The 26,448-nt window shown below is 43.7% G+C and overlaps 1 protein-coding gene across 3 annotated transcripts; it reads left to right on the top strand.

Moving 5' to 3' along the window:
* Window positions 1-577: 577 nt before the first annotated feature.
* rif1 (replication timing regulatory factor 1) lies at window positions 578-26,155 on the top strand. Of its 3 annotated transcripts, none has more exons than XM_035749761.2 (34): window positions 578-747; window positions 1,388-1,520; window positions 1,726-1,804; window positions 1,928-2,024; window positions 3,975-4,200; window positions 4,469-4,658; window positions 4,852-4,944; window positions 5,112-5,250; window positions 7,036-7,187; window positions 7,453-7,564; window positions 7,853-8,026; window positions 8,288-8,398; window positions 10,448-10,510; window positions 11,386-11,486; window positions 11,771-11,857; window positions 12,249-12,322; window positions 12,433-12,613; window positions 12,824-12,931; window positions 14,318-14,467; window positions 14,612-14,711; window positions 14,806-15,110; window positions 15,965-16,167; window positions 16,354-16,447; window positions 16,537-16,668; window positions 16,905-17,047; window positions 17,223-17,312; window positions 17,403-17,463; window positions 17,661-21,095; window positions 22,876-23,007; window positions 23,288-23,374; window positions 23,655-23,770; window positions 24,615-24,768; window positions 24,962-25,085; window positions 25,414-26,155. In XM_035749761.2, exons 2-34 carry the CDS (start codon window positions 1,411-1,413, stop codon window positions 25,662-25,664), a joined length of 7,674 nt encoding a protein of 2,557 aa, XP_035605654.2. In that variant the 5' UTR covers window positions 578-747; window positions 1,388-1,410; the 3' UTR covers window positions 25,665-26,155. The 3 variants fall into 3 exon arrangements, with proteins under 3 accessions (XP_035605654.2, XP_035605651.2, XP_035605652.2); XM_035749758.2 differs by having other exon boundaries at window positions 11,383-11,486; XM_035749759.2 differs by having other exon boundaries at window positions 1,385-1,520; window positions 11,383-11,486.
* Window positions 26,156-26,448: the final 293 nt, after the last annotated feature.

Below are 26,448 nucleotides of genomic sequence, written 5' to 3'. Positions count from 1 at the left end.
GTTGAGTTTGTCACTACTGTACTTCAATGTCCCTCCCCATCCTTATCATTGTTTAGGATGATCATCAAGTTTTGAATGGAGTTATTCAGTAAATAATGTTGTAGTACAATTTTGGGATGTTCAGTGAAATTAATTTTCACCAATTTGGGACATTGTCAATAGAAAGGCAATACACGATTCTACAATTACCTGATTAGGCTTATATAGCACATAATAATAGGTAGTTAGTTATTTGGATATAGGCTTTATTATTATTTATTATTCTGCAAATGTAGACTATAATTTTTCAAATAAAAAGAGCATTTGCAGGATTTTCATTTATGCATAAAACATATTAAATATCCTATATTACAAGAAGAGAAAGATATATCACATTTGAAATGTTGTGAAAAGTATTTTAGGATATATTGCTATGTGTATAAAGTACTGATAACACCTCCTGTCTTGATATGTAAAATGTGGACACAGTTTGAAGACTACGATCAAAGCTTTTCAAAAAACAGAATCTTTTGTGTTCTGCTCAGAGTGGGCGGTCCGTGCGTCGGGTCATAGGTGACTTTCAGACAGCGTACTAGTTTCGCGCCAGCGTTTTCGCGGGGAGAGGAAACTACACTGGGAGAGTCAGAGAGAAAGAAAATACGTAAACTATTTGCTTAAATAAGATAATATCGCGTATAATTGCAGTATATTATTGGCGTTGATGGTATCATTTTATTTTATCGTTTGTGTTCTTTCAGGAATTGCAAGGTGAGGAAGTGCATTTGGCTGTGTTTTGTTTGTATTTTCGCGCGATCCGAGGGAGTAGCTTGCTATACATAAAATACTCGTGAGCAATTGCAAGTTAGATAGTTAGCTACCTGTATTAGTTTTGACAGTATTGCCATTCAACATTATTTAGTAAGTTGAGAATGTGCGTATATTTGGTATTATATATATTTTTTTGTCGATGGCTAGTTAGCAAACCAGTTAGCTAATGTTGTGGCTACCTAGCTAACCAGCTCACTTCAGATAGTTTTGAGCTATTTTTTTATATATTTTTTTAAATAAGTTAGTATTAAGCTTATAGGTGTCCAGTCCTGTATGTTGAACAGCTACTAATGCCCTCTACTTAGAAGGGTAGCTAGCTAAGAGGATTGAAGAGTAAGTACAGTTCAGGGATGTTTTGATTCTGGCAGTGATGCCCAGCCTGACCCCTCGTACTCACATGGAAGGATACACGCTTACACGTTCAACTCGTAGCAACTGTGTCACACAACATGCACATATCCAAATCAAAAATATGAATCCAAAACTTTACTCTAGTTATCTAGCAACCTAAACAAAAACACCTGTTGAGGCAGAGATGGAACATTGTCACAGTGTCTGTCTCAACATCCTCTCCCAGCAGGGTTTGAGTGAGGAACCAGGGTGATGGCGATGGTGCCTCCTACCAGCTCAGGTCTCCTTCCTCTGCTGGAATCTCTGGAGGATAGCACAGCTGGACAACCGGAGCAGACTGAAGCCTACCTCACTATTGCCAAGTAGGTGCTTTAGTTGGACATGCGTAGCCTGTAAGGTGACGTTGTTATCTCTAGATGCTGATCTAAGGTCATGTCAGGTGTATATTCTTCTCTCTAATGAGCTATGGTAGGGGGTAGATCTGTGTCTTGTGTAACTCTATATAAGATGCCTAATTTTCTATTGTAAATGTACACTGTAATTCCTGAGTCTGACTTGTCTTTTCAGTCGTCTCAGTGGAGATGATGGAACGCAATTCCTCCCTGCAGTAGTAAAGCACTTTCCACGTTTGGGTAAAACTTTCCAGGTGAGTGCTTGCTTTATGTGAAGAATATTTATAAAGCAGTACATTTACATTTTTTAAACTTTAATTAACATAGGGATACTGTCATAAATGTCCACTTGTAAAGCTATTGTCATGTTGTTTTAGACCCATATCTCCAGTCAGAATGCAGAGCTGAGCCAAGCTGCCCTGCAGGCCCTGGGGTTCTGTGTGTTTCATGTCCACGTTGTCTCTGCTATCTCAGGTACTGAACAAGTAGAGCACTTCATAGGTTTACATGGGACAAGTGTAACTGGCACGGATAAGCCTAGACTAAGAAGCACTAATCCAGATTTACATTGACACTACGTTATACTCCAAAGATAGACTTAATTTAGACCCCAATAGAATTCTAGAATGCAGCTGTAGATTACTGAGAATTTTCTCTTTTTCTCACACATTTCAAGCAGATATGGCTCAAAAACAAAGAGCTTTTAAATTTTGTTTGTTGACTTAGTTTTAAGGAGCACAACCTCTTTGATATGACCCCACATTCATGTCAATTGGAATAACACTAATTTTGTTTCCCTTTATGTAATAACACTCACTAAAAATAATAACACACAACTAAAACCCTGGAGTAATTAAATTACTCACTCAAAAAGTACTAAGTATTATATATTGTAAATATTATTTACATGTATGAAAAATAATCCATAATGTGACCAGAGTACAATATTTAGAAAGCATTTCAAAACCCACACAAAGTGGGTTATTTGATCGTCAACGATTCTTACTTCTGTAACAATGTAAAAATACAAACAATTATTCAGACTATTTCAAAATGTATATAACCTCTCTCAATAAGATTTAGTACAGACCAGGCCTGACACGAAAGGTAGAAATAGTAACTTGGGTGACGACTATTCAGTGAATGCAAGTTTTAGATAGACAGACCGATAAAGAGAGAAGATACAAAACAACTGTTCAGGGACAATATAAAAAAAGTACACAATTTCCCTAATAAGATTTGTAGGTTAAATTCATATCACACTCACTTGAGTGTTTGGATTTAGCCTTCAACATGCCATAAAATATATTGAAGCACGGCCCCATCCTATAAAGTGGCAGGTGTATAAAGTTGAGCACACAGCCATGCAATCTCCATTGACAAACATTGGAAGTAGAATGGCCTTACTGAAGAGCTCAGTGACTTTCAACGTGGCACCGTCATAGAATTTCTGCCCTGCTAGAGCTGCCCCGATCAAGTGACCACATCGTCAGTGAGGCATAATGTTGCCTCCAATTCTTGTTTTCTTGCCTGACAGCCTAACTACAGACTTCGCCAGTGTTAGTTGATTAGTGACAAAGCTGGGACAGTTTCCAACTGAAATGTATCGGTATGAGCTCCACTGCGCGGAAAACAAGGCAATGTATAGCCTACGAATATCTTTACCTAGCGAACAGGACAAACCATGACTTAAGCCCAACAGATAAACACAAACTACTCTAATCTCAATTTCGGTGGCTTGCTAGCTGCTTGTCTGTATGGCCGACTAGTGAAAGTGACCGCTGAGCTCGGTGCTTCGAAAGCTCAGCATTAATTTACAGCCACAGTACTTTTCTTGCCTGACAAGCAGCGTGGGCTCTTTCCATATGGATTACATTGGTATGATCAAGACAAAACAACCAATTAGTTAGCGGAGTATATATAGCCTAACACTGCAACTATTCCTGTGAGACAGAGAGCAATCATTTGAGCTCCTGCTTCACTGCTGATGTGCTCACCTGGCTGTACCAAACATGTGATCATGACAGGATTTGCTCATCAGAGAGCAGCATCAAACATCAACAACACCAAGCCTATATCTGCTGTTGATTTGTTTCACTCACCTCGACATCATCACTTTCAAAGTGCGAAGACGTGTCTGAATCCGTATCGCCAAACGACACAGAATACAGCCTCTTCCACTGTGAAAAGTCGTGACCGTTCCGTCATTTTGAGTAATTAAGTGATGTTATTTATTTTAAATGTCAAATGACGGCATGCCCTGTTTCTGGTTGATGACGTCAGTCACGGGTTGTTAGCAAGTACATTTTCCCGATAATGACAGATATTTTTCTTTATCTCTGTTCTGGAAACAAGACTGTAATGTATGATAAGGAGGAAGATAATGTGATTTGTAATCTTCTCTTTCTCTCCCTTTCCCCATAGCTACTTTTGCAGAGGAGATATTGTCAGCACTTTCCTCTCTGGTGGTAAAGTCCACAGACAAGAACACATGCACACGAGCATTATGGGTAATTTCCAAACAGAACTTCCCTACAGAGGTGGTGGCCAAGAAGGTTCCAGAGATCCTGAGGGCCCTGGAGTGTGTGCGGACGAGAGAAGACATCCAGTCTGTAGTTATGGAGCACGAGTCTCTGAATGTTGTCATAAGGTATACAAACCCACCCACTCATGTACTCCTACCTCGTAATCAATAGATTTGGTTGGGTGTATGACCCTCATTTAGGAAAGCACCATTTAATGGTTCAGCGTGATAACGCCGACATTAAGCAGATGGATGTTACAGTACTTTATCTGGCTCAACATTCTGTCTCTGTTTTGGCTTGTGTTCATAGCTCTCTGGGCTGGAGGAGACTCATGACTTTATTTCAGTGATCATCAGCACTTTCTCTGTCATGACACACTATCTCTGTGGTCAGTTTGTTGGAGCAGGCCTCGGCCCAGATGGGTGAGGATGCAGTACAGTGGGCCAAGCTGGTCATCCCCCTGGTGGTCCACTCTGCCTCTAAGGTGCGCCTGCGGGCGGCAGCAGCCCTGGAGATGGGCCTGCCTCTACTTCTGGAGAAACAGAAGGAGGTGGCTGCCATCCTAGAACCTCTCATGTCCTCAGTGAGTCTTTACTCTGTCATTGTGTCTAGGCCAGGTTACTGTCAAATCACTTTGTGACAACTGCTGATGTAAAAACTGCGCTAGAAATGCGTTTGATTGAAATGGAAGGTTTGGAAATGCAGCACATCAAACGCAGCATGTTTCATGCCGGTTTCTTCACATTCCGACATCATTTATCTCGTTTTCACTCCAGAAACTCATCCCAGAGCTCCAGAAACTGTTCTCCACGAAGAACGAGACCAACGTGCTGAAACTCTGGCCGTTGTTTGTCAGGCTCCTGGGGAAGGTAAGGCTCAGTCATTCTTTATGGTTTAAAACCTGCACCATTTACTACTTATTCGCTACTTATCTACTACGTAATGGTTAGGGAGGGAATTGGGCAGTGCATGTAATGATCTGCTTGGCTCTTCAGAAGTTGTATTGAAACACTGTGAATTGTGTTCCATCCCACAGCTGCTCCATAGAGGTGGTCCCTTCATCAACTCCCTGCTTGGCCTGGAGGAACTGGGCTTCCGTAGCTCCTCCCCAAACATCAAGAAGATCGCCTTCATCGCTTGGAAGAGCCTGATTGACAATTTCGCACTCAACCCAGGTGTGTGCAAGAAAACAGCATGCTTTGACTTAATCCAGTTGAATTGAGTTGCTGCTTTTTAGTCTTTACTTTCATCAGCTGTTTTACTTTAAAATGTATTTTAATCGAGGTTTCTATGACGTGGTTTAGAAGATACTCTAGTAAACATCCACTGAGTCCTCACACATTATTTTCTATGTCGATCATGTGCTAAGAGGCTTGATTCTCACTTTTGAGTTAGGAAAGTTCACTAAAATACTACTCCTCAAATGGAAAACTATGAGGACCACTCAATAACAGTTGAACATGTTACTTTATGTATTCGTGGTTTAGGGAAGTTCTATACCAGGGGTCTCCAATGTTTCCTAGCATGAGAGCTACTTTTAAATTATGAAACATGTCATGAGCTACTTGTACATTTTTCCCCCAGCTTTCAAACAGGCCCTCTGTATTTTCCAGAATTCCCTTTTCTGTTACATTTTTCTGTTTTGGGATTTTTTTTCTGAACAGTAATATTTGATGTGAGTCCATGTCAGTGGTAAAATTGCATCAAAGACCATTTGTGTTTATTATGATATTTTGGTCGATACCCCTTTAATTGTGCATTTTGTGAGCTAGGATTGTACTGTACCATGTTTTTTGATGCTGCATATTTCATGACAGAGATTGCGAAACAAAAGCCCATGTAAGCCTACTCTGCAGTTAACTTTTAACTGGATGTTTTGGGGGGGAAGTCCATCAACCCATAAGAAAGTTATAATGATAGCTAACTGGTTACACAAAGGGAATGATTGACAAATGCGCGCAACACACAAACATACAGGGAAATACTGCTGGAAATGAATTGGCAGATGTGTTTTTTTGCCAATTGTGGCTAGCTAGGGGTGTAGATCCCTGTTCTATATGGACTGTAACTGTCTGCCTGTCTCCTCTGTACTGTAGAGATCCTGTTCTATACGGACTGTAACTGTCTGCCTGTCTCATTTACATTTAAGTCATTTAGCAGACGCTCTTATCCAGAGCGACTTACAAATTGGTGCATTCACCTTATGACATCCAGTAGAATAGTCACTTTACAATAGTGCATCTAAATCTTAAAGGGGGGTGAGAAGGATTACTTATCCTATCCTAGGTATTCCTTAAAGAGGTGGGGTTTCAGGTGTCTCCGGGAGGTGGTGATTGACTCCGCTGTCCTGGCGTCGTGAGGGACTTTGTTCCACCATTGGGGGGCCAGAGCAGCGAACAGTTTTGTCTCCTCTGTACTGTAGAGATCCTGTTCTATACGGACTAACTGTCTCCTCTGTACTGTAGAGATCCTGTTCTATACGGACTGTAACTGTCTCCTCTGTACTGTAGAGATCCTGTTCTATACGGACTGTAACTGTCTCCTCTGTACTGTAGAGATCCTGTTCTATACGGACTGTAACTGTCTCCTCTGTACTGTAGAGATCCTGTTCTATACGGACTGTAACTGTCTCCTCTGTACTGTAGAGATCCTGTTCTATACGGACTGTAACTGTCTCCTCTGTACTGTAGAGATCCTGTTCTATACGGACTGTAACGGTCTCCTCTGTACTGTAGAGATCCTGTTCTATACGGACTGTAACTGTCTCCTCTGTACTGTAGAGATCCTGTTCTATACGGACTGTAACGGTCTCCTCTGTACTGTAGAGATCCTGTTCTATACGGACTGTAACTGTCTCCTCTGTACTGTAGAGATCCTGTTCTATACGGACTGTAACTGTCTCCTCTGTACTGTAGAGATCCTGTTCTATACGGACTGTAACTGTCTCCTCTGTACTGTAGAGATCCTGTGCAGTGCCAAGCGTCTAAAGTTGCTGCTGCAGCCCCTCAGCTCCATTCAGGTGAGGACTGAGGCCCTGCTGCTCACCAAGCTGGAGGTCTGGTGGTACCTGGTGGTCAAACTGGGAGCCAACCTGCCTGCACACTTTGTACAGGTACTGCTCGTGTTTCTCTTACTGTTTTATGTACATGTTTATACTGCACATTTTGAACAGGTACAACAAGCATTTCATCTTTATACTAGAATAACATAACCTGATAATGTGTTAGGACTCTGAGCAGGATTTGTTACTGGGGGATTGAGATTCAATTGAGAACCTGAATCTACTCATGTATTGTCTTATCTGACGTTATCATTGCCCTTTGTTTTTAACCACACTTAATATGTTACTGTTGTTGACTAGTAGTCTGTGTTGTCAGGTTGGTGTTCCTCTCCTCCAGTGCACCCTGGGCCCGGACTCGGCCCTGCCAGCCACTCCTTCCAGGAGCTCCAGCCAGTGCAGTGCTGTGGGGACCACTACTCCTAAATCTGGTACAGTCTCCCTCTGACTGCCCTCACCTACCTTCTATTGACTAGTACTGGAAAATATCGTCTGCTGCTCGTTAGCTGTTTTGCTTTCAATTTGCATGCGTGACTTGCCGTTATGTACGTGCATTTACCTAGTAGCGTATAGAACAGCATTACTTAATATTCTCGTGTCGGATATACCTGAAATGTGTCACCAGGAACTGTGGAAACATTGGATGTAAAAAAAAAACTGAATGTTTTACTCTGAGATTCATACGTCATTGATGAATCACTCTTCCCCCGCCCCACCAGGTTCCCCAGCGTTCTCTGGCACTATGGTGCCCCGTCTGAACCTAAACACCGGTGTGGTGGTGGCCCAAGCCTACCCCTCCGTCCAGCTGCTGGGACTAGAGATGTTGTTGCACTACTTCCTGGGGTCAGAAGTCACAACCGCCGCAGCCAAGAACAAGCTGACGCTCAGCCTGGGTGAGGGAGGGGGCGGGTTGCTACCATAGAAATACAATGGTTACTACCACAATTTGATTTGCTGCTCTGTGGTGCTGTTTGAATATGGTTTGCCCTTTGAACCTGTGGAGGTGTAGAACTAGTTTAATAAATGTTTGTTACCGTGGGATGACACACACATTATCCATGTGCAATCACTGTAAAGTAAACTGTCAGATAAAAAATAATTGTTGGAACCTGTTTGCCTGTTTCTAACTTGACTGACCCTCTTTGTTTTCTCAGAACCTATTTCTCACCCCTTCCTGTCCAGCCCCTTCTCCTTCACCAAGCACGCCCCTCTGCTGATCACTGCTGTGCACGACAGCTTCATCTGCATCGGCAAAGACGCCCCAGGTACCAACCTGCCCTCAAGTAACTTACTGTAATTGACAAGAGCATAGGCTCAATGAACGCCATAATGGCTCCTTTAGAGTAGGGATGTGGGCCATATTATAGTGATACTTGTAATTTTATTTTTTGTTAGGTGGTATTGGTGTAAAAAAAAAATGACTGATCGAGACTAATTTTGAAGTGGATTTAATAAAGGACAACAATAACGGATTGTAACTTTCACCTGGATTAACCTGGTCAGTCTGTCATGGAAAGAGCAGGTGTTCTTAATGTTTTGTTTACTCGGTGTATGGTGAGCAATATGTTTGGAACAGCAAATTGCAATAAAATCGCTGTTTCGAATCTCAATACATTTAGGATCCTGAGAATGTCACAATACATTTAGGATCCTGAGAATGTCACAATACATTTAGGATCCTGAGAATGTCACAATACATTTAGGATCCTGAGAATGTCACAATACATTTAGGATCCTGAGAATGTCACAATACATTTAGGATCCTGAGAATGTCACAATACATTTAGGATCCTGAGAATGTCACAATACATTTAGGATCCTGAGAATGTCACAATACATTTAGGATCCTGAGAATGTCACAATACATTTAGGATCCTGAGAATGTCACAATACATTTAGGATCCTGAGAATGTCACAATACATTTAGGATCCTGAGAATGTCACAATACATTTAGGATCCTGAGAATGTCACAATACATTTAGGATCCTGAGAATGTCACAATACATTTAGGATCCTGAGAATGTCACAATGCATTTAGGATCCTGAGAATGTCACAATGCATTTAGGATCCTGAGAATGTCACAATGCATTTAGGATCCTGAGAATGTCACAATGCATTTAGGATCCTGAGAATGTCACAATGCATTTAGGATCCTGAGAATGTCACAATGCATTTAGGATCCTGAGAATGTCACAATGCATTTAGGATCCTGAGAATGTCACAATGCATTTAGGATCCTGAGAATGTCACAATGCATTTAGGATCCTGAGAATGTCACAATGCATTTAGGATCCTGAGAATGTCACAATACATTTAGGATCCTGAGAATGTCACAATACATTTAGGATCCTGAGAATGTCACAATGCATTTAGGATCCTGAGAATGTCACAATGCATTTAGGATCCTGAGAATGTCACAATGCATTTAGGATCCTGAGAATGTCACAATGCATTTAGGATCCTGAGAATGTCACAGTGCATTTAGGATCCTGAGAATGTCACAGTGCATTTAGGATCCTGAGAATGTCACAGTGCATTTAGGATCCTGAGAATCTCAGTACATTTAGGATCCTGAGAATCTCAGTACATTTAGGATCCTGAGAGTCTCAGTACATATCGTATCGGTACCTAATGTATGGTGAGCTCCCTGGCAATTCCAACCCTACAGTAGAGCCATTGTATGTAGTCTCGAAGACTGTTTCAGAGTCAGCCTCCGTGTATATCTGTTTCTTCCTCTGCCAGTCAGGTAGCCAGGGAGAGGATATAAATAATCTATGGCCCTGTTAGGCTTATATTTTTCCTAACTTCCTTCCACTTTGCATGCTATTCAGCAAGCCTTCTTCCAAGAGAAGATGCCGCAGGCTCTAAACATTCCCTAGTACAAGCTGCAGCATGCGGCAAGCCAGGCCTGTAACGTGTGTGTGTGTGTGTGTGTGTGGCTGCGTTTACACAGCCTCACATTTGTATCACTAATTGGTCTTTTGATCAATCAGACCGGCTCTGAGTAATATTTGATATCATTGGTCAAAAGACCAATTAGTGGAATAAATATCAGAATTGGGCAGCCTGTGTAAACGCACCCAGAGAGAAGTACTCTCTCCATTAAGGGGATAGGATAGCTCTGGCTTGACTTGCTGCCGTGGAAGGGCTCCCTCACATCGACTAGTAATTGGAAACAGCTTCAGAGTCATTGCTTGGGGGTGGAGGAGTTGGAAGGAATGATTGTATGTGTAGAAGTGCATGTGTGGGGGGGGTTAAATGACTGTGCCACTTCATGTGGGGTGACTTGCCTTTTCTCTCTATCCCCTGCAGATGCCTTGCTTTCCCTTATATGGAAGAACCTTGTCAGTTTCGTAAGCACAACGATTGATGCTGGTGAGTGCCTAGGGTCCAACCACATCAGATTGGAGTTAGAGAAGAACCCCTATCATGATTTAGGCCTGCAGTCTATCCAGGAAGCTCTGTAATCTCACTCACTGATGAGCTAGTTTCAGCCTTGGCTAGTTCCTCTATAGCCATGTTACCCAAACGTCTCCTCGTTACCCCCAACCGTTCCACTTACTTTATGTATTGCAGTACTGGCACAGCTGAGTCAACTAATGAAGGGCATGGTGATCAGTTGACCAGTAGGGTCATTTATAAGTGTGCTATTACTGGAATACTGGAGTGGTTTGGGATGCTCCGTTGGAATGATAGACCATCATGCTGGATGAGTAATGCCATAGTTTAACCTCACTCCGTCTTCATTTAGTTGGCTACTGTTGAGAAATGTTGTGTTCTGTGGCCGCTGCTCTGTTGGACTGACCCTTTCAGCCATGGGTCAGCCCTGCGGCTCCACACAGAGTACCAGAGCTGGGCCTGAGTCCTCTTTGTCAGAGGGGAGAGCAGAGACCCCAGCCTCCCCCACCCCAGGCCCTACCCCACTGTCATCAGTTTAAGACTGAGCGGACGTCAGACTTTCGGGTCTGAAACCGCTGTGACGAGGAATGAAATCTGAGGGGCAAGACCCCAGTGATGACCTTCCAAAGAAATTACGTAAACGAGTCTCAAGTCTTTCCTTGATAACTTTCGTCCTTTCTCCTTGCCTCTTTCTTAAAAAGTAAATTCAAGGTCTCTCTCCTTGGACCTTCTCCAATGTGTTTTGAGAAGGTGGTGAGGAGAGAGGAAAGACCAATGGAGTTCCACCCCTAGTATGTTGTCTTTGTTTGTCTCTCATCCTGTCCCTTGTACCTGTGTTACTGTGACAGCAGGCAATAAGAAGGAAAGGCAAGGCTCTGAGGTGCTGACCTTGCTGCTACAGGCTCTACAGGGCATCATCTCCTCAGAGGCCCTCCCTGCAAACAGGGCTCTGGTAAGACCTGCCTCCACCACTGTACTACCTACTCTTATTCTACTACACCTCCAACCAGGACTGGTCTTCTGGTAGCCCATGTTAGTGGAAACTAAAAGCTGAAGTCTTACTAACTTCTGTTAATGAGTGTGTGTTTTGGTCCAGGAGTTTTTCATACAAGTGTCAGTAGACCACCTTGTATGTAGATGTTCTGGATATCGCTCAATGAAGCGCCACACTTAGCTTGTAAAAAGGTCTGCTGTAATGCTTTCAGTAGATGGTTTTCTTACTGACTCTCTCAACAGAGTCTGCTGGAATTGACAGTGAAGGGTATCCCTCAGAGAGTACTGGGATCTGCCTCTTACCAAGTGGGCAAAATGGATGTACTGAATGTGAGTTTCTGCCTCTTCTCTTTGTGTTCAGATGTATGCAGGGTGTATCTGATTATGGTCTTGACATAGATCTAGGATCATTGGGAAAGGCACCATGTAAGCAACAGTTTCCATACGTAATAAACTGAAATGCAGTAGGTCTATCCAGAGGCTTCCCGCTAGCTCAGACTCCTTTCTTTGTTGCACACAATCTTAAATCTGAACAATAGAAGGTTCCCTGAGACATAGCTGTAGACACTGTACTGATGACAACCCTGTGACCTGCTCTACAAAGATGTCTTCTCTCGATCAGTGTGAATGAACATCCTGCAGTGTCTTTCATATGGGAGCCAGATGTGTTCTGAATTCTGTGTGTGGTGTGGTTACATTTTCTCGTCTGTCTCTGCCCCAGGGAACCCCAGCTCTGTTCTTGATTCTCCTCTTCTACAACCACAGTCTGGTGGCAGGCTTCGTAGAGGATGAGAGGTGGGTTTCCTCCTGTCTTACCATAAGTAAATGTAGCAGCCACATGTCTTTTTCTGGTCTTTTTTGAGTTGTATCTGTCTCTGCCTGTCCCCCCCCACACACACACACAGGTTCTTCTTGTGTTTGGAGACACTGGTGAGCTGTGGCCTGTCCGGCCCCACGTCCCCCCTGGCGTTTGGGGAGGCGGTCCTGGCGGTGGTTGGGCGCAGCGCGGGGACTCTGGAGAACAAAGAACAGCTTTGGAGGATGTGGAGCCTGGTGGTCAACCCGCTGACTGACACCATCACACAGGTTCGAAAGGAACAAACTGTATAACTGACATCTGTACATGTCATGTAAATGCTCTAGAACTGCACTGCATGCGATGCTTGTTTGTTTAGATGCAAGAACAATTTCGCCATGGGGTCACCTTAAACAAACTGATTTATATTTCACCTACGTGTTGCATAGATTGAGATAGAGGTGGAGATGGGTTAATATGATTCTCCTCCCTCGTCACAGACCAATGAGGTGAACCAAGGGGATGCTCTGGAGCACAACTTCAGTGCTGTGCTCACTGCCCTGATGTTCCCCATCATACACCTGCTACCTGGCAAGGTTCTGCTACAGGTGAGTCTCTTGAGATGGCATACTGTATCCAGACCTGCCAGCCTGCACGCATTTTGCGTACCATGCATGCAATGTGAGGTCAATGTACGCTTGTGTGGAAAAACGACCCTTAAATACACAACAATAGGCTTCTAGTTGGCACATTGTGGTTTTTGACTCAACCGTCTGAAGTTGTTGGTGTTGGCCAAGCGCATAACCACTTATTTCTTAGTTGGTTCCTTAGCGAAGGCGTCATTACGACAAAGATAGTTAGCTGCAGCGTTTAGTCAACTAAGCGAGAACACTATCTAGCCTGCACATGCTTTGATATTTGCAACAGTAGTATGAGCAAGCGCATGGACAAGCAGAAACGATAATGTAGGCCTATGTTAATGAATCAGATCTTGATCAGTCCTCTTAATATAGCTGTAGGCATATGTCAACACTAGGCTGCGGATGTGATAGTCAGTTCACCAATGACAAGGCATGTTGAAAGAATGGTGTCCTAGTTGTCAGACCTAACTAGATGGATGAGGTCTGGGATGGAGAACTGAAACAAGCTCATACAGGCCTAGTTCAGGTGTTTCATATTCCAGATAGCCAACAGTAAGCTAGACTACGACAACATTCAGAGGAAGCCAGTGAACGTTTTCACCAGACTATCCAGATAGACACCTGTTAGAATAATCATTACCCCTACATTTAACCTAGAAAACTGAAAGTGTCATTGAGACCACCTCAATTTAATTTAGCATCAAACAAAACATCTATGTTGGGTACATTGTTTGATATGTAAGACTTTCAGGAAATGGGCGTTTAAATTTTTTTTTTTTTTTAAAGCAAAATGCTCCAACTTCCTGAGCGGGGAAGTTGACTGACCCCACCCAACCAACGTTAATCTTACATCAGCACCATGTTGTCAGGAAATCCTAGGGAGAGCCCTGATGTGTACATTTTAAACATATTTCTAGTTGGCTGCCATAGAACAACCAAGTACCCATAAGTCTATAGATTACTATTCATACTGAGGCAGTCAGTCTGCCAACACCGTTGTTGGGCAAAAAATCTGTGCATTTGCCTATGATTTGAGCAGTGTGGGTGCCGGCGCCGTGCTGAAGTGGTAAAAATTGGTTGGCAGGTCTGCTTATCTTTTAAAAGATCATGCTATAGGAATATCAAATAAACCACAGTTGAACCTATTGAGGGCTTTGCTCTAATTTTCAGTCATTTCAAGTGAAGTACCATACTGTCAGTGTGATCTGAGTGGATCAGTTTGAGAAAGTCGAGGAGGCGCAGATTCGCTAATCTCATAATGAGTGCTGGAATGCACGGTAGTTTGAAGATATGTGATTCTGCGTTGTCCCACTGCAACTTGCTCAATCTGAAACATGCTTTCTGCCTCTGTAGATGACTCAGAAGTCCATGCTGGGTACGTGGTGCAGGCTGTATAAGGTGTTTGCCCGCTGCTCTGCCCTGGTGGCCACCGCCGAGGAGAACGTCTGCTGTGAGGAGCTGTGTGTCAAGATGGCTGCCATATTGGACAGAAAGGCTCTGAAGGTAAGCAAGAGGGGACCGCTGCACTGTACCCAACACCCAATGGTTATCTAATTTACCAGAGTTGGTAGCCTTTTGATGAATACTGTGGTCCAGTAGTTTGTTCAGATTCATTGAGCGTTCCATGCCCATTTGTTTATACTCCAGGTTCCAGCAACGTTGCATGCGGTTGCTAACATCCTCCTGGTCATCGCTGAGAGTGCAGACTTCTCTCCCTACACACCACAGTTCCAGCAGAAGATGAAATGTAAGATGCTTTTAGCACTGTTTTATCACAAATGCAAGGTGTGTTTTAACTCAATGGGCTTGATGTTTACTTACCCTCCCCTCGTCCCTTCCAGCTCCCCACACCCATCTAACCTGGGTGCGTAAGAAAAGCAAGGCGCTGGGGAACCTGTATACCTTCCAGACCCTGCTGGTTCAATCCCTTGAGACCTTCAATGCACTGGAGGCCCCTGAGACGGCCCCTAATGGTACAGGCCTAGCCCTGGTCTCCATCCTCTCTATCTTGTTCTCTAATCTGTCTCTGGGTACAGCCATCCAGGAGGCCCTGGCCTCTCTCTCACATCCCCTCGTAGCCCTCTATGAAGAGGCTGGGAGGACTCCAAATGAGCAGCGCAAATGTACCTCAAGTCTTGGAGCAAAGGTGTGTTGAAATGTTTTCCATTTTGTTTCTTTGTCTGTACTGACATGGATGTCTATATAAACTACTGCATTAATGTTATATACTGAACAGAAATATAAATGCAACAATTTCAAAGATTTTACTGAATTAATGTTCATATACGGAAACCGGTCAATTGAAATGCATTCATTAGGCCCTAATCTATGGATGTCACATGACTGTGCAGGAGCGCAGCCATAGGTGTGGGCCTTTGAGGGTATAGGCCCACACACTTGGGAGCCAGGCCAATCAGAATGAGATTTTCCCCACAAAAGGGCTTTATTACAGACAGAAATACTCCTCACTTTCATCACTTGTCCGGGTGGCTGGTCTCAGATAATCCCGCAGGTGAAGAAGCCGGATGTAGAGTTTCTGGGCTGGCATGGTTACACAAGGTCTTTGTTTTTGAGGCTGGTTGGACGTACTGGCAAATTCTCTAAAACCGCATTGGTAGAGAAATGAACATTAAATTCTCTGGCAACATTTCTGGTGGACCTTGCTGCAGTCAACAAGCCTGTTGCACGCTCCCTCAAAACTGACCAAACTTGTTGATATGCCACACCTGTCAGGTGGATGGATTATCTTGGCAAAGGAGAAATACTCACGAGCAGGGATGTTAACAGATTTGAGAGAAATATTCTTGCTGGGTATTTAGCATTTCTGGGATTTTTTTCAAGTTCAGCTCATGAACCATGGGACCAACACTTTACATGTTGCGTCTATATTTTTGTTCAGTTTCTAAGTCAGTTTGATTCTTTCTTTGCATGCTTCATGTCTTTAACTGATCATCTGTGTCTGGGTGCTAGTCTCACTATAAGTGTGTTCTTTCCCTGCAGCTGGAGAAGCTCCTGAGTGATGTCTTGGGGTGCCTGCAGATCCGTTCAGCCCTGGCCTATGATGATGAGCTGCTCTCCCTGCTGTCCCCCTTGCTCTGTGTCCTGTTCCTCCATCGGCGCAAGCAGGTCCGCTCCTTAGCTACACAGTTCTGGAATGCAACCTTCGCCAACACTCTGGTCCTCGTCTATCCAGAGGAACTCAAGTAAGAATCTGTTTGGATGTTAAGATGAGCCATATTATATTTATGGGGTGATTTCCTGGACCAATAGCATATTCAGTGGAGGATCTCCAATAAAACTGCTTTTAAAGTCCAGCAATGTATTTAATCTGGGTCCTGAAAACTGACCCTAAAAGGTTTTCATGTTTGCTAATGTTTGTTTTTTTCCAGGCCGGTGTTGAGCCAGGTGAAGCAGAACACTCCTATCATTCTACCTGGATTTCAGTCTGTTGAAGTTCCAGATGAACTCAGTGGACAGTACTCGGTGAGTGTTTTCCCTGTTGAATAAGTGAAATCGGAGCAGGTTTCATATGAATGGTGTAATAATCCCTGGATGATGTTTTGTGGATACAGAGTGAGAGCTCTCAGCTGGAGACCAAACTGAGTGGAGTACAGGTCACTTCTGGGGTGAAGAGGGACTCTCTACTGCCCAGGGCTGAGGAGATAAAGGACAGGAACTCCAAGACCTCTACCAAGCCCATCCCTGTAAGTGCTGCCAGTCATTTCCTGTGTATGAATTCCATTTCAATTCCCCACATTGAGGAAAATGGAATTGACTCAATTGAAATGGAATTCTTTATTCTCTGAAGCCCATGACCAAATCTTGTGCTCGACAGCTTTTATATTCTTACAAAGGCCATCAAAACACAGTAAGTTGTCTCTATTGCCACCATTTGCCATCAGCATCATATTAGAGCTGACTTTTATTCTCTCCCTATCAGACAAAACTTGACTTTGGTTCTCACAAGCTGCCTCGTAGAGAGGAACTGGAGGAGCAGGCCTCGATAGACTTTGTGTTCATCCCCCCTGAGACCAAGGAGAGAGTTCTCACTGAGCACCAGAAAGAGGTCAAGAGAACCAAAAGGTCAGTTTCGGGCAAATCAACTTGTTCATTTTGTTAATTTACTCTTTATTTTAACCAGGAAGTCTCATTATGTCATCTCTTTTTTTTATTTTTGCCTTTAGACAAATCAACAAAGTTTAGAAATGCTTACATTTTCTCACTGTATAAATGCTTTTGTATGGGTTTTATTCTAAAGGGTTGACATCCCTGCCATGTACAACAACCTGGATGCTTCCCTTGATACCACAGTCTTCACCCAGTACACACAGAGTCAGGAGGAATCACTGTAAGTAGTTGGCTGCTGCCGTCACACTGTATACCACTAATCTATCAACGTTGGGAGACACAATGGTTAAAACGTGAATATCTTTTTCAGGGACAAATTACCAGCAGATGAGCAAGCCGAAGATGCCGCTAAAGATGAGGTCAAAGCAGAGGTAAAGAGAATCTAACAACAAAGTTAATTGTTACATTTTCCCCAGAGTTCTGAATTATGAATTATATATTTTTTGCCCTGATGAACTGTTTTCATTTAAATTAAAACATAGAAGCCATCAAAGCTAACAGCCTTTTCCTCAAACGCAAAAGAAAGTGAAAATACAAATCAAATGTCTCTGCATTCTTTTCTCCACAGGGTAACGTGGAACGGGATGAAGCTTCTGAGGTTTTGGCAAAAGACACCCAGGAATATATCAGTCCAACCAATGAGATGGCAGAACCCACAATGGAAGAGGAGCCTCCTGAGGAAGTACTTCCTGAGTCTGCAGACGTTTCCATGGAGGATGCCAACGAAGATGTTCCATTGGAGGACTCCGATGTTGCCATGGAGTCTAGAGAAGAGGGCACCAGCCCAATTGTTTCTGGCGGCTCTGATATCATCTCAGGGACACCTAAGAAACACAACAGTCGTCGCCAGTCCTTCATCACTCTGGAGAAGTATGCTGAGGGGAAGCCTGCTAGTCCTGCCAGCGTGGTGAGGTTTACAGGCCCCCTCACCAGGACCTTGAACAGCCAGGAGCAGGAGCCTGCCTCTCAGAAACCATCGGCAGATATTGAGGCTGACACAGACCGACAGGACTCCCAGGAGACTGAACAAGTAAGACACAAAAGCTCCAGGAGTGAGTCTTTCCTAAAGGAGGGAGAGGAACACGAATCTTCAGAAAACAAAAAGGAATCTGAAGTTGAGATAATCGCTGAGAAACAGTCAAGTGAAACCACAGAGGACGATGTCATCCCAGACACTCAGACTCAGGTGGAAGTACTGAAGGAAGTTCCAGTTCCTGCAGTTGAAGAAGTATTGGGAAACAACAGTCAGGAAGAAGAGGAATCTAAAGGTCTTTTAGAAGATTCTACCAGCTCCCAGTCCACTCTGAGCCAAGGTGAACCAAGGCGGTCCGGACGGCGGAGGAGCAGGCCGCTGAGACCAGGAGAGGACACAGAGGAACGAAATGATCTAGACAAACAGAGGAAGAAGTCTCAACCTGGAGAGGATGTGAGTCAAACTGATTCACCAAAGACTACTCCCTCTCTTGCTAGTCCAACTGATAGTCAGTCACAAAGTAGAGCCAGTAGGAGAAGTAAGCTGGCTGTTGAGGAGGATGGTGAAAAAGACAAGCTGAGAAAGAGAAGTCACAAGGAAGTGAGTGAGTTGAGTCAATCAAATTCACAGCTTGCCACACCTTCACCTGCTGGTGATAGCAACAGCCTATCACAGGGTTGGAGAAGCAACAAATTGGTCAGGGAATCAAAGGAGCTGGTAAAAGACAAACGGAAGAGGAGAGGTGTTGCAAAGGAAGAGCTCAGTCAAAGTGACTCCCTAACGGTCACTGCCTCTGATAATGATAGCCAATCACAGAGTAGACATAGTCAGAGGAGTACGCTGGCTGTGGAAGTAGAGGATGATGGCAATCAGAAACGAAAGGGTGGTAGGGCTCAGAAGGAGAAGCCAAGTCAAACAGATTCACATGTAGCCAAACCATCTCAACTTGAGAGTCAGTCCCAGGGTAGAACAAGCAGGAGCAAGGCCGTCAGTGATTCGGACAAGGTTGAAAAGCAGGATCCTACTGAGGAGGAGCAAAGCCAACGTGATTCTCAGATGGCCACACTATCTCCTGATGCCCAAACAGGAGATGAACAATCACAGGGTATATCAAGCGGGAGGAGTAAATTGGTCACACAGTCCGAAGAACAGGGTAAAGACAAACAGAGAAGAGTTGGCACGGAAAACACACTCAGTCAAATTGACTCAAAGATCACCACACCTTCAGCCACTCCAAACGATAGCCAGTCACAGGGTAGAACAAGCAGGAAAAGCAAGGTGCCCCTTGAAGTGGCTGAGTTGGAGGACAAAACAAGTCCAAATGTGGCCACTGATTCAGCAGCAGCACCCGAGATGAGCCAGACTGATTCTCAGGTCACTCCTTCCGCCACCAGACAAACAGAGAGCCAGCCGAGGCTCAGAGGAAGATCCAGTAAGAGAAGCAAGTTAGAGGAACAGTTGAAGGCCAGCAGCAGCCCTATGCCAACCCCCTTAAAGACTCATAGCTCCCAGGTGGCAGACCAGGCTGGAACACAGGAATCCCCCCAAGGAAGCAGAAGGACTACGAGACGGAGAGCTTCTCAGGGCTTACTGTCCTCCAACTTGGAGTCAGACATTTCAGAGACCCGGGAGGATGCCCAGAAACCCAAGAAGAGAGGCAGGAATCCCAAATCCACCAAAGATCTTCAAAGCCCACTTGCTACTGTTGGATCAGGAGAGCCAGGGGCTTACCTAGAGATCCCAATGGATCTTTCTGAATCTTCTCTAAAGTCTGAATCTGAAAAGTCAGACTTGCAAAACCCATTGAGTGAGGCCTTAGAAGTTAAGATTCCTCAGGATGTGGATGAAACCATTAAAAGTATCAACTCTCTTAAACCTGTTATGGATGTTCTGAAACTTCCTCTGATAACAAAGAACAATATGGGGCAAAGGGAGGATAACACTGAGATGGTAGATATAGAGGGTGAGTGTGAGAATACCAAGCTGCCTTCTCAATTGATCGACTCTTCATTCAAATCTGATCTAGAACAACTTAAGAGTCAGCAATTTTGCATATCCCCACGGAAGAACCTCAAAACAGTCTCTTCTCAGGAGGGTGTCCATAGTGACTTTGGGTGTGAAGGGCCAACACAGCTCCAAAATAAGCTCCTAACTGACTCTGAGCAGGCCAACTCTCCAGTGCCTTCCGCTGATGGAAATTCATTCTCAGGATATGAAAGTGTATTACTTGAACCAAACAAACTATTCACCCCTCCCATCTCCAATGGTCTCCCCACAGATACTTCACCCAGCGAAGCTGCAGAGGAGAAACTGAGCCTGAGTCTTCAGGTTGCTGAGTCTTCAGGGGAGAAGCTTGTAGATGTGCCGAAGCCTGTGACTGTGTCCAGTGAGGAGGTGACAGAGGAGCACATGGGAGAAGACAAGGAGAACCGACATCCAGAGTCTACTAACAATATTCTAGAGGAGGACCAACCAGAAGAGGATGTTTTCATGTCTATTGTGCATACCCAACCAGAGGGTTTCAATGCCTTAGATGAGGAGCAACAGGAGGAGCAGTACACATGTATTAAAGAAGGCCAGCCAGAATCTGACAACACCTCTACTAGGACCAGAGAAAATGACACAGAGCCTCAGGTGAACGACGTTCAAGATATCACTCCTCTCCAAGAGCAGGCAAAAATGGATACAGTTCCAAGTCTTGAGTGTGAAGAAGAGGACGGTGAAGAAACTCAGCTAGACAATAATGACCTAGCTCTACATCCTCTAGACTCTGTTGCCCCTCTGACCTTCGACACTTGCGAAGCACCAGTGCCTCTACATCATCCAAGTACTTCTAAAGACGTGTTGTGCCAAGATTCGCCTCCCAAGCAGAAGGGTTTGGAGGCTATGATGGGTTTGGAGGTGGGCCAGAGCCCCAGCAGTGGCAGGATCAGGGGAATGTGGACCCCCTCAGCCTCCCCCTCCACCTCTATACTGAAGAAGGGACAGAAAAGACCAATAGAAGAGGAGATTTCTTCACCTTTCACTAAGGTAACATGATCCGGTGTACTTAATCTATGAAGATTTACACAAATCATACTATGGTTACAATGAGTTCTTTATGATACATTTACAGTCCATTTGGAAAGTATTCAGACCCCTTGACTTTTTCCACATTTTGTTACGTTACATCCTTATTCTATAATTGATCAAATAGTTTTCCCCCTCATCAATCGACACACAATACCCCACAAAGCAAAAATAGGTTTTTAGACATTTTTGCAAACTTGTTTCTGAAACAAAAATGGAAATATCACATTCACGTAAGTATTCGGACACTACTCGGTACTTTGTTGAAGCACCTTTGGCAGCGATTACAGCCTCGAGTCGTCTTGGGTATGACGCTACAAGCTTGGCACACCTCTATTTGGGGAGTTTCTCCTATTTTTCTCTGCAGATCCTCATGAGCTCTGTCAGGTTGGATGGGGAACATTGTTGCACAGCTATTTTCAGGTCTCTACAGAGAGATTAGATTGGGCTCTGGCTGGGCCACTCAAGAATATTCAGGGACTTGTCCCGATGCCACTCCTGCGTTGTCTTGGCTGTGTGCTTAGGGTCGTCGTCCTGTTGGAAGATTAACCTTTGCCCGTCTGAGTGCTCTGGAGCAGGTTTTCATCAAGGATCTCTCTGTAATTTTCTCCATTCATCTTTCCCTCGATCCTGATTAGTCTCCCTAGCCCTGCTGCTGAAAAACATGGTGGGGATGGTGCCAGGTTTCCTCCAGACGTGATGCGTGTCATTCAGGCCAAATAATTCAATCTTGGTTTCATCAGACAAGAGAATATTGTTTCTCTTGGTCTGTGAGTCTTTTAGGTGCCTTTTGGCAAACTCCAAGCGGGTTGTCATGTGCCTTTTACTAAGGAATGGCTTCCGCCTGGCCACTCTACCATAAAGGCCTGATTGGTGGAGAGCTGCAGAGATGGTTGTCTTTCTGGAAGATTCTCACAGAGTGACCATTGGGTTCTTTGTCACCTCCTTGACCAAGGCCCTTCTCCTCCATTTGCTCAGTTTGGCCGGGCGACCAGCTCTAGGAGCGTCTCAGTGGTTCCAAACTTATTTAATTTAAATTAAGAATGATGGAGGCCACTGTGTTCTTGGGGACCTTCAATGTTGCGGAAATGTTTAGTGCCCTTCCCAGATCTGGGGCGGCAGGTAGCCTTGGGGTTCAAGCGTTGGACTAGTAATCGAAACGTTGCAAGATCGAATCCCTGAGCTGACAAGGTAAATATTCTGTCGTTCTGCCCCTGAACAAGGCAGTTAACCCACTGTTCCCCTGGCCGTCATTAAAAATAAGAATTTGTTCTTAACTGACTTGCCATAGTTAAATAAAGGTAAAATAAATAAACAGGTGGACTCCAATCATGTTGTAGAAATATTTCAAGGATGATCAATGGAAACAGGATGCACCTGAGGTCAATTTCGAGTCTCATAGCAAAGGGGCTGAATACTTATATGTCAACAAGTATTTATTTTTAATACATTTGCAAACATTTCTAAACTTGTTTTGTCATTATGGGGTATTGTGTGTAGATTTGAGGATTTGAAAAATATATTTAAGAAATTTTAGAGTAAGGCTTTAACCTAACACAGTGGGAAAACTAAAGGGGTCGGTATACTTTCCGAAGGTTCTGTATGCATTTATTTGAATTATCTGCATTTCACTAAATCATTATGAATTGAAAATTACATTCAGTTGAAGAGAAACCTTGATGTATCTAGAATGGCATTAGCAAGTTCTGAAAACAGTGTTAAATGAATCTATATTTTGCAGTCTCGACGAGTATCATTTGCCGAACCAATCCAACACCAGGAGCTGGCAGATGACATTGACCGTCGCAGCCCTGTCATCCGATCCAGCTCCCCAAGAGCCAAAACTGCCAGCAGTAGCATCACTCAGCCTAAGGTATATGATCCACTAGTGATGTTTATTAAATGTAATTTGATATACTTTGCACAAAATCCTTATAGGTTTGATTTAGGGTCAAGTATGTGCCACTTGGACTTTCGTGTAAATCATTCATCGTCATCAATGGGAGACCGTGTGTAGAATGTTAGTTAATCATGCAGATATCAAGTGAGGATACCACTCTATAGGTGGCCATAGATTAACAGAACTTTGCCTTTACTTTTTTTTTGATGTCTTACATTTGGACTCTTAGCCTAACCTCTGCTCTATATTGCAGTATATCACAACACCAACAAAGGGCCTAATGATCCTTAGTCCACGCAATCTCCGCAGCCCGGGGTACAAGAGCTCCAAGAAATGCCTGGTATGTTTCCCCAGCTAGACAGGTAGTACCCAAGTTATTTTCAGACGCCATCATAAATGCAACACGGTTTACCTTTTTTAAAAATCCAAATTCAATCCTTTTTAACCAAATGTATCCCATTATAGAAACCTTATTATCAAGAACAAGGACATTAATTTTACTACATACAGAAATGCATGATATCTCAAAGTGCATGATTGTTGTTCATCATATTTTTGAAGAACAAGTACATGAGTCCAATTCCTTTGATCAGTGGCTGACTTGATGAATGTTGTTTCAGATCTCAGAGATGAGCCAGGAGCCGAGGCCCATCCCTAAGGACTGTGTGTACCCGGCCCTGGTCAGCTGTTCTACGCCTGTGGAGGCGGTACTGCCTCAGATCACCTCCAACATGTGGTGAGGACATAAATCCCTATATGATGGAAAAAATTTCTGGCTGGCTAAATCTGACATACTAGCTAGGTTTCCATCCAATTGACAACAGATTTTCAGGTGAATATTCTAAAATCTGCATAAAAACAATATGCGCATTTTCCCACCAGATGTGTCCATCAAATTGATTTGTGGATAAAATGCAGTGTGTTGATGACGTAGTGTACATAAAAAAATTACCTTTGTGATTTAATGTACCCAGAAAGAAAAAAAGGCCTACATGATGAGATGATTATGGACAAGAGAGCGAGATTCTTTTTAGTTGTCAAACGGCAGCCAAGTATCGATCATCATGTCACCAGAATAAGACCCTCAATTATTTAGGTTTATTTAACAGGGACAATGCAAATAAATCTTCATTTCCGGCAACTTTTTAATGCTTAAACTGAATGTCGGATAAGAAATGTCAAGACGGGCCTGATGGAAACAGAAAATTGTCTTCCAAATGTCGACAAAACAATATGCTAGACAACATGGGATCTTTGTGTGTTGGTTAAATTAATTAAGCGAGACATGATGGCGGAAACGCCTTTATGCGCAAATACTGATATAAAACCATCATATTGAAGTAAAGGAGATACGTTGTCTGGTCCTCCTACTACGACTCAGGAAAGCATGCTGTTTGTTAGGCTACAGATGAAATATGTTATGATGAACTTCACAGGGTGGTGAAAGTGCAGTGATGAGCTTGATTTTCCTTTCAATAATAAGTGTTGCTGACATCCAAAACTTCATAGTGGACAGTTTGAGATCCCCCCCCCCAGCCATGGAGAGAGATCTGTATTTATTTTTCTCTCTCTTCCTATAGGCCTCGTGGTTTTGGTCATCTTGTGCGTGCCCGTAATATCAAAACGGTTGGAGACCTCAGTGCTCTCACACCCAGCGAAATCAAGAACCTTCCCATTCGCTCCCCAAAGATCTCTAATGTGAAGACAGCACTTAAAACATACCACGAACAGCAGGTAATGCCTAAAACTTTCAAAACAGTAACTTTCCACCACCTTCTAAAAATGCAACTGAAAATGAAATCTCTTCTGTTCACCTTATCTTACCAGATAAATAATTGTCCTACATAGATTATGGCAGATAAAACCCACCTGAACTGATGCCATCTGTTTGGGCTGTATCTGATTGTTTGCCTTGTCCTTGCTTCAGCGGAAGGGCCGTAGTGATGAGTTGAAGAGTTTTGAAGAGATGGAGAACATGACATCAGAGCTGGAGGAGCCAACCCTTCCTCAGAACCAGGAAGAGGAGGACAAGACTCCTGGAGAGGCCCTCGGTGAGTTCCTACCAAATACACTCCACTTTAGATAAATGTCCTAATGATAATGTTTTGTTTTTTTTGGTGCGATTTGAATTGAATATGTTACTTTAACAATCAATCAATGTCTAGCCCTTTTAAAAGCAACAGTTGTCACAGTGCTGTACTGTAACCCAGCCTAGGCCACAGTTTAATTACTTTTTAATTCATTTTAAGGTCACAATACCTCAAAACATCTTTATATTTTTCTATAAACCTTCAATCTCGTTTAAGCGATCTGTAGTATTACTAATACTGCTCGTCTTCAGTATGTCATACATAGTCTTCTCTCTGATCCCTGCTGTAGCCACAGAGATGTTGGATGAGCCAGTGTCCATGGAGCAGGGTCCAGAGGAGAGGCCTGACCACCAGAGCCCTGAGGGGGATCTTCTGTTGGAGGTGGAGTCCCTGGGAGCTCGTCTAGCTGGGGAGGAACTGAGCCGCTGCTCCCCTGACCAGCTTGTTCAGCTCCATGATCAGCTGGGAAGGATGATGAAGAATGTAGTGGTGCAGCTGCAGGGCAGACTACTTTCTCAGAACAAGGACAGCGGACCCTGATCCAAACGGTCTACGGGGTTTGGATTGCATATCTTGGGAATTGAGGGTGCCTATTGACATTTGTGGAAGGTGGAACGTTGGTGTTTGAATTTTTAGAGATCTTATAGAGCTTTGTTTTTATATGGGTGGCCAGGCCCCTCAGGCCCCATGGACTTCGAACCTGAACACTCCAATCGCTGTTTTTCCTATTACACTCTTAACAATTAATCAGGACTGTGCTACATGTTTTTAACTCCTGTTGTCTTTGGCCTTTGTCCATGTCCTCTGATAGGTGAGGGAGGTATTTTATAAATGCTCACTGCTTTACTTTTCTTTTTAGCCTGAAAGGTTGGGTGATGATTAACTGTTGCTATGGTATGAGTGAAAGGGAAGCACGGTCTCTGATTGGCTGTTCCTTGACTTTGCCATGAATTGACTTTTTAGCAATAAATACTGGCTAGGAAGGTGGCACTTTTTACATTTTGCGTTCTTAAATAAAGGATAAGAACTTATGAGGGTGTATCACCAAGTGTTATTTTGGATGTATAGGGGGATGGAAAGTGAATGTTCCATAAGCTCATGCCATGGCAAGCTTTTATTTAACTAGGCATGTCAGTTAAGAACATTGTTATTTACAATGACGGCCGACACTGGGCCAATTGTGCACCGCCCTATGGGACTCCCAATCACGGCCGGATGTGATACAGCTGCCTGTTGCCAGTGGTGCTAGCGAATTGGAAACTCTTCTATAGTGCAACTGGATGGTACGCTGTCAAGGAGGGCGAGTGTGTGTTGACAAGGCTCG

Source organism: Oncorhynchus keta, chromosome 34, assembly GCF_023373465.1.
Source record: "Oncorhynchus keta strain PuntledgeMale-10-30-2019 chromosome 34, Oket_V2, whole genome shotgun sequence".
In the NCBI taxonomy this organism is placed as follows: Eukaryota; Metazoa; Chordata; class Actinopteri; order Salmoniformes; family Salmonidae; genus Oncorhynchus; species Oncorhynchus keta.
This window is presented reverse-complemented; position numbering and strand designations above follow the sequence as displayed.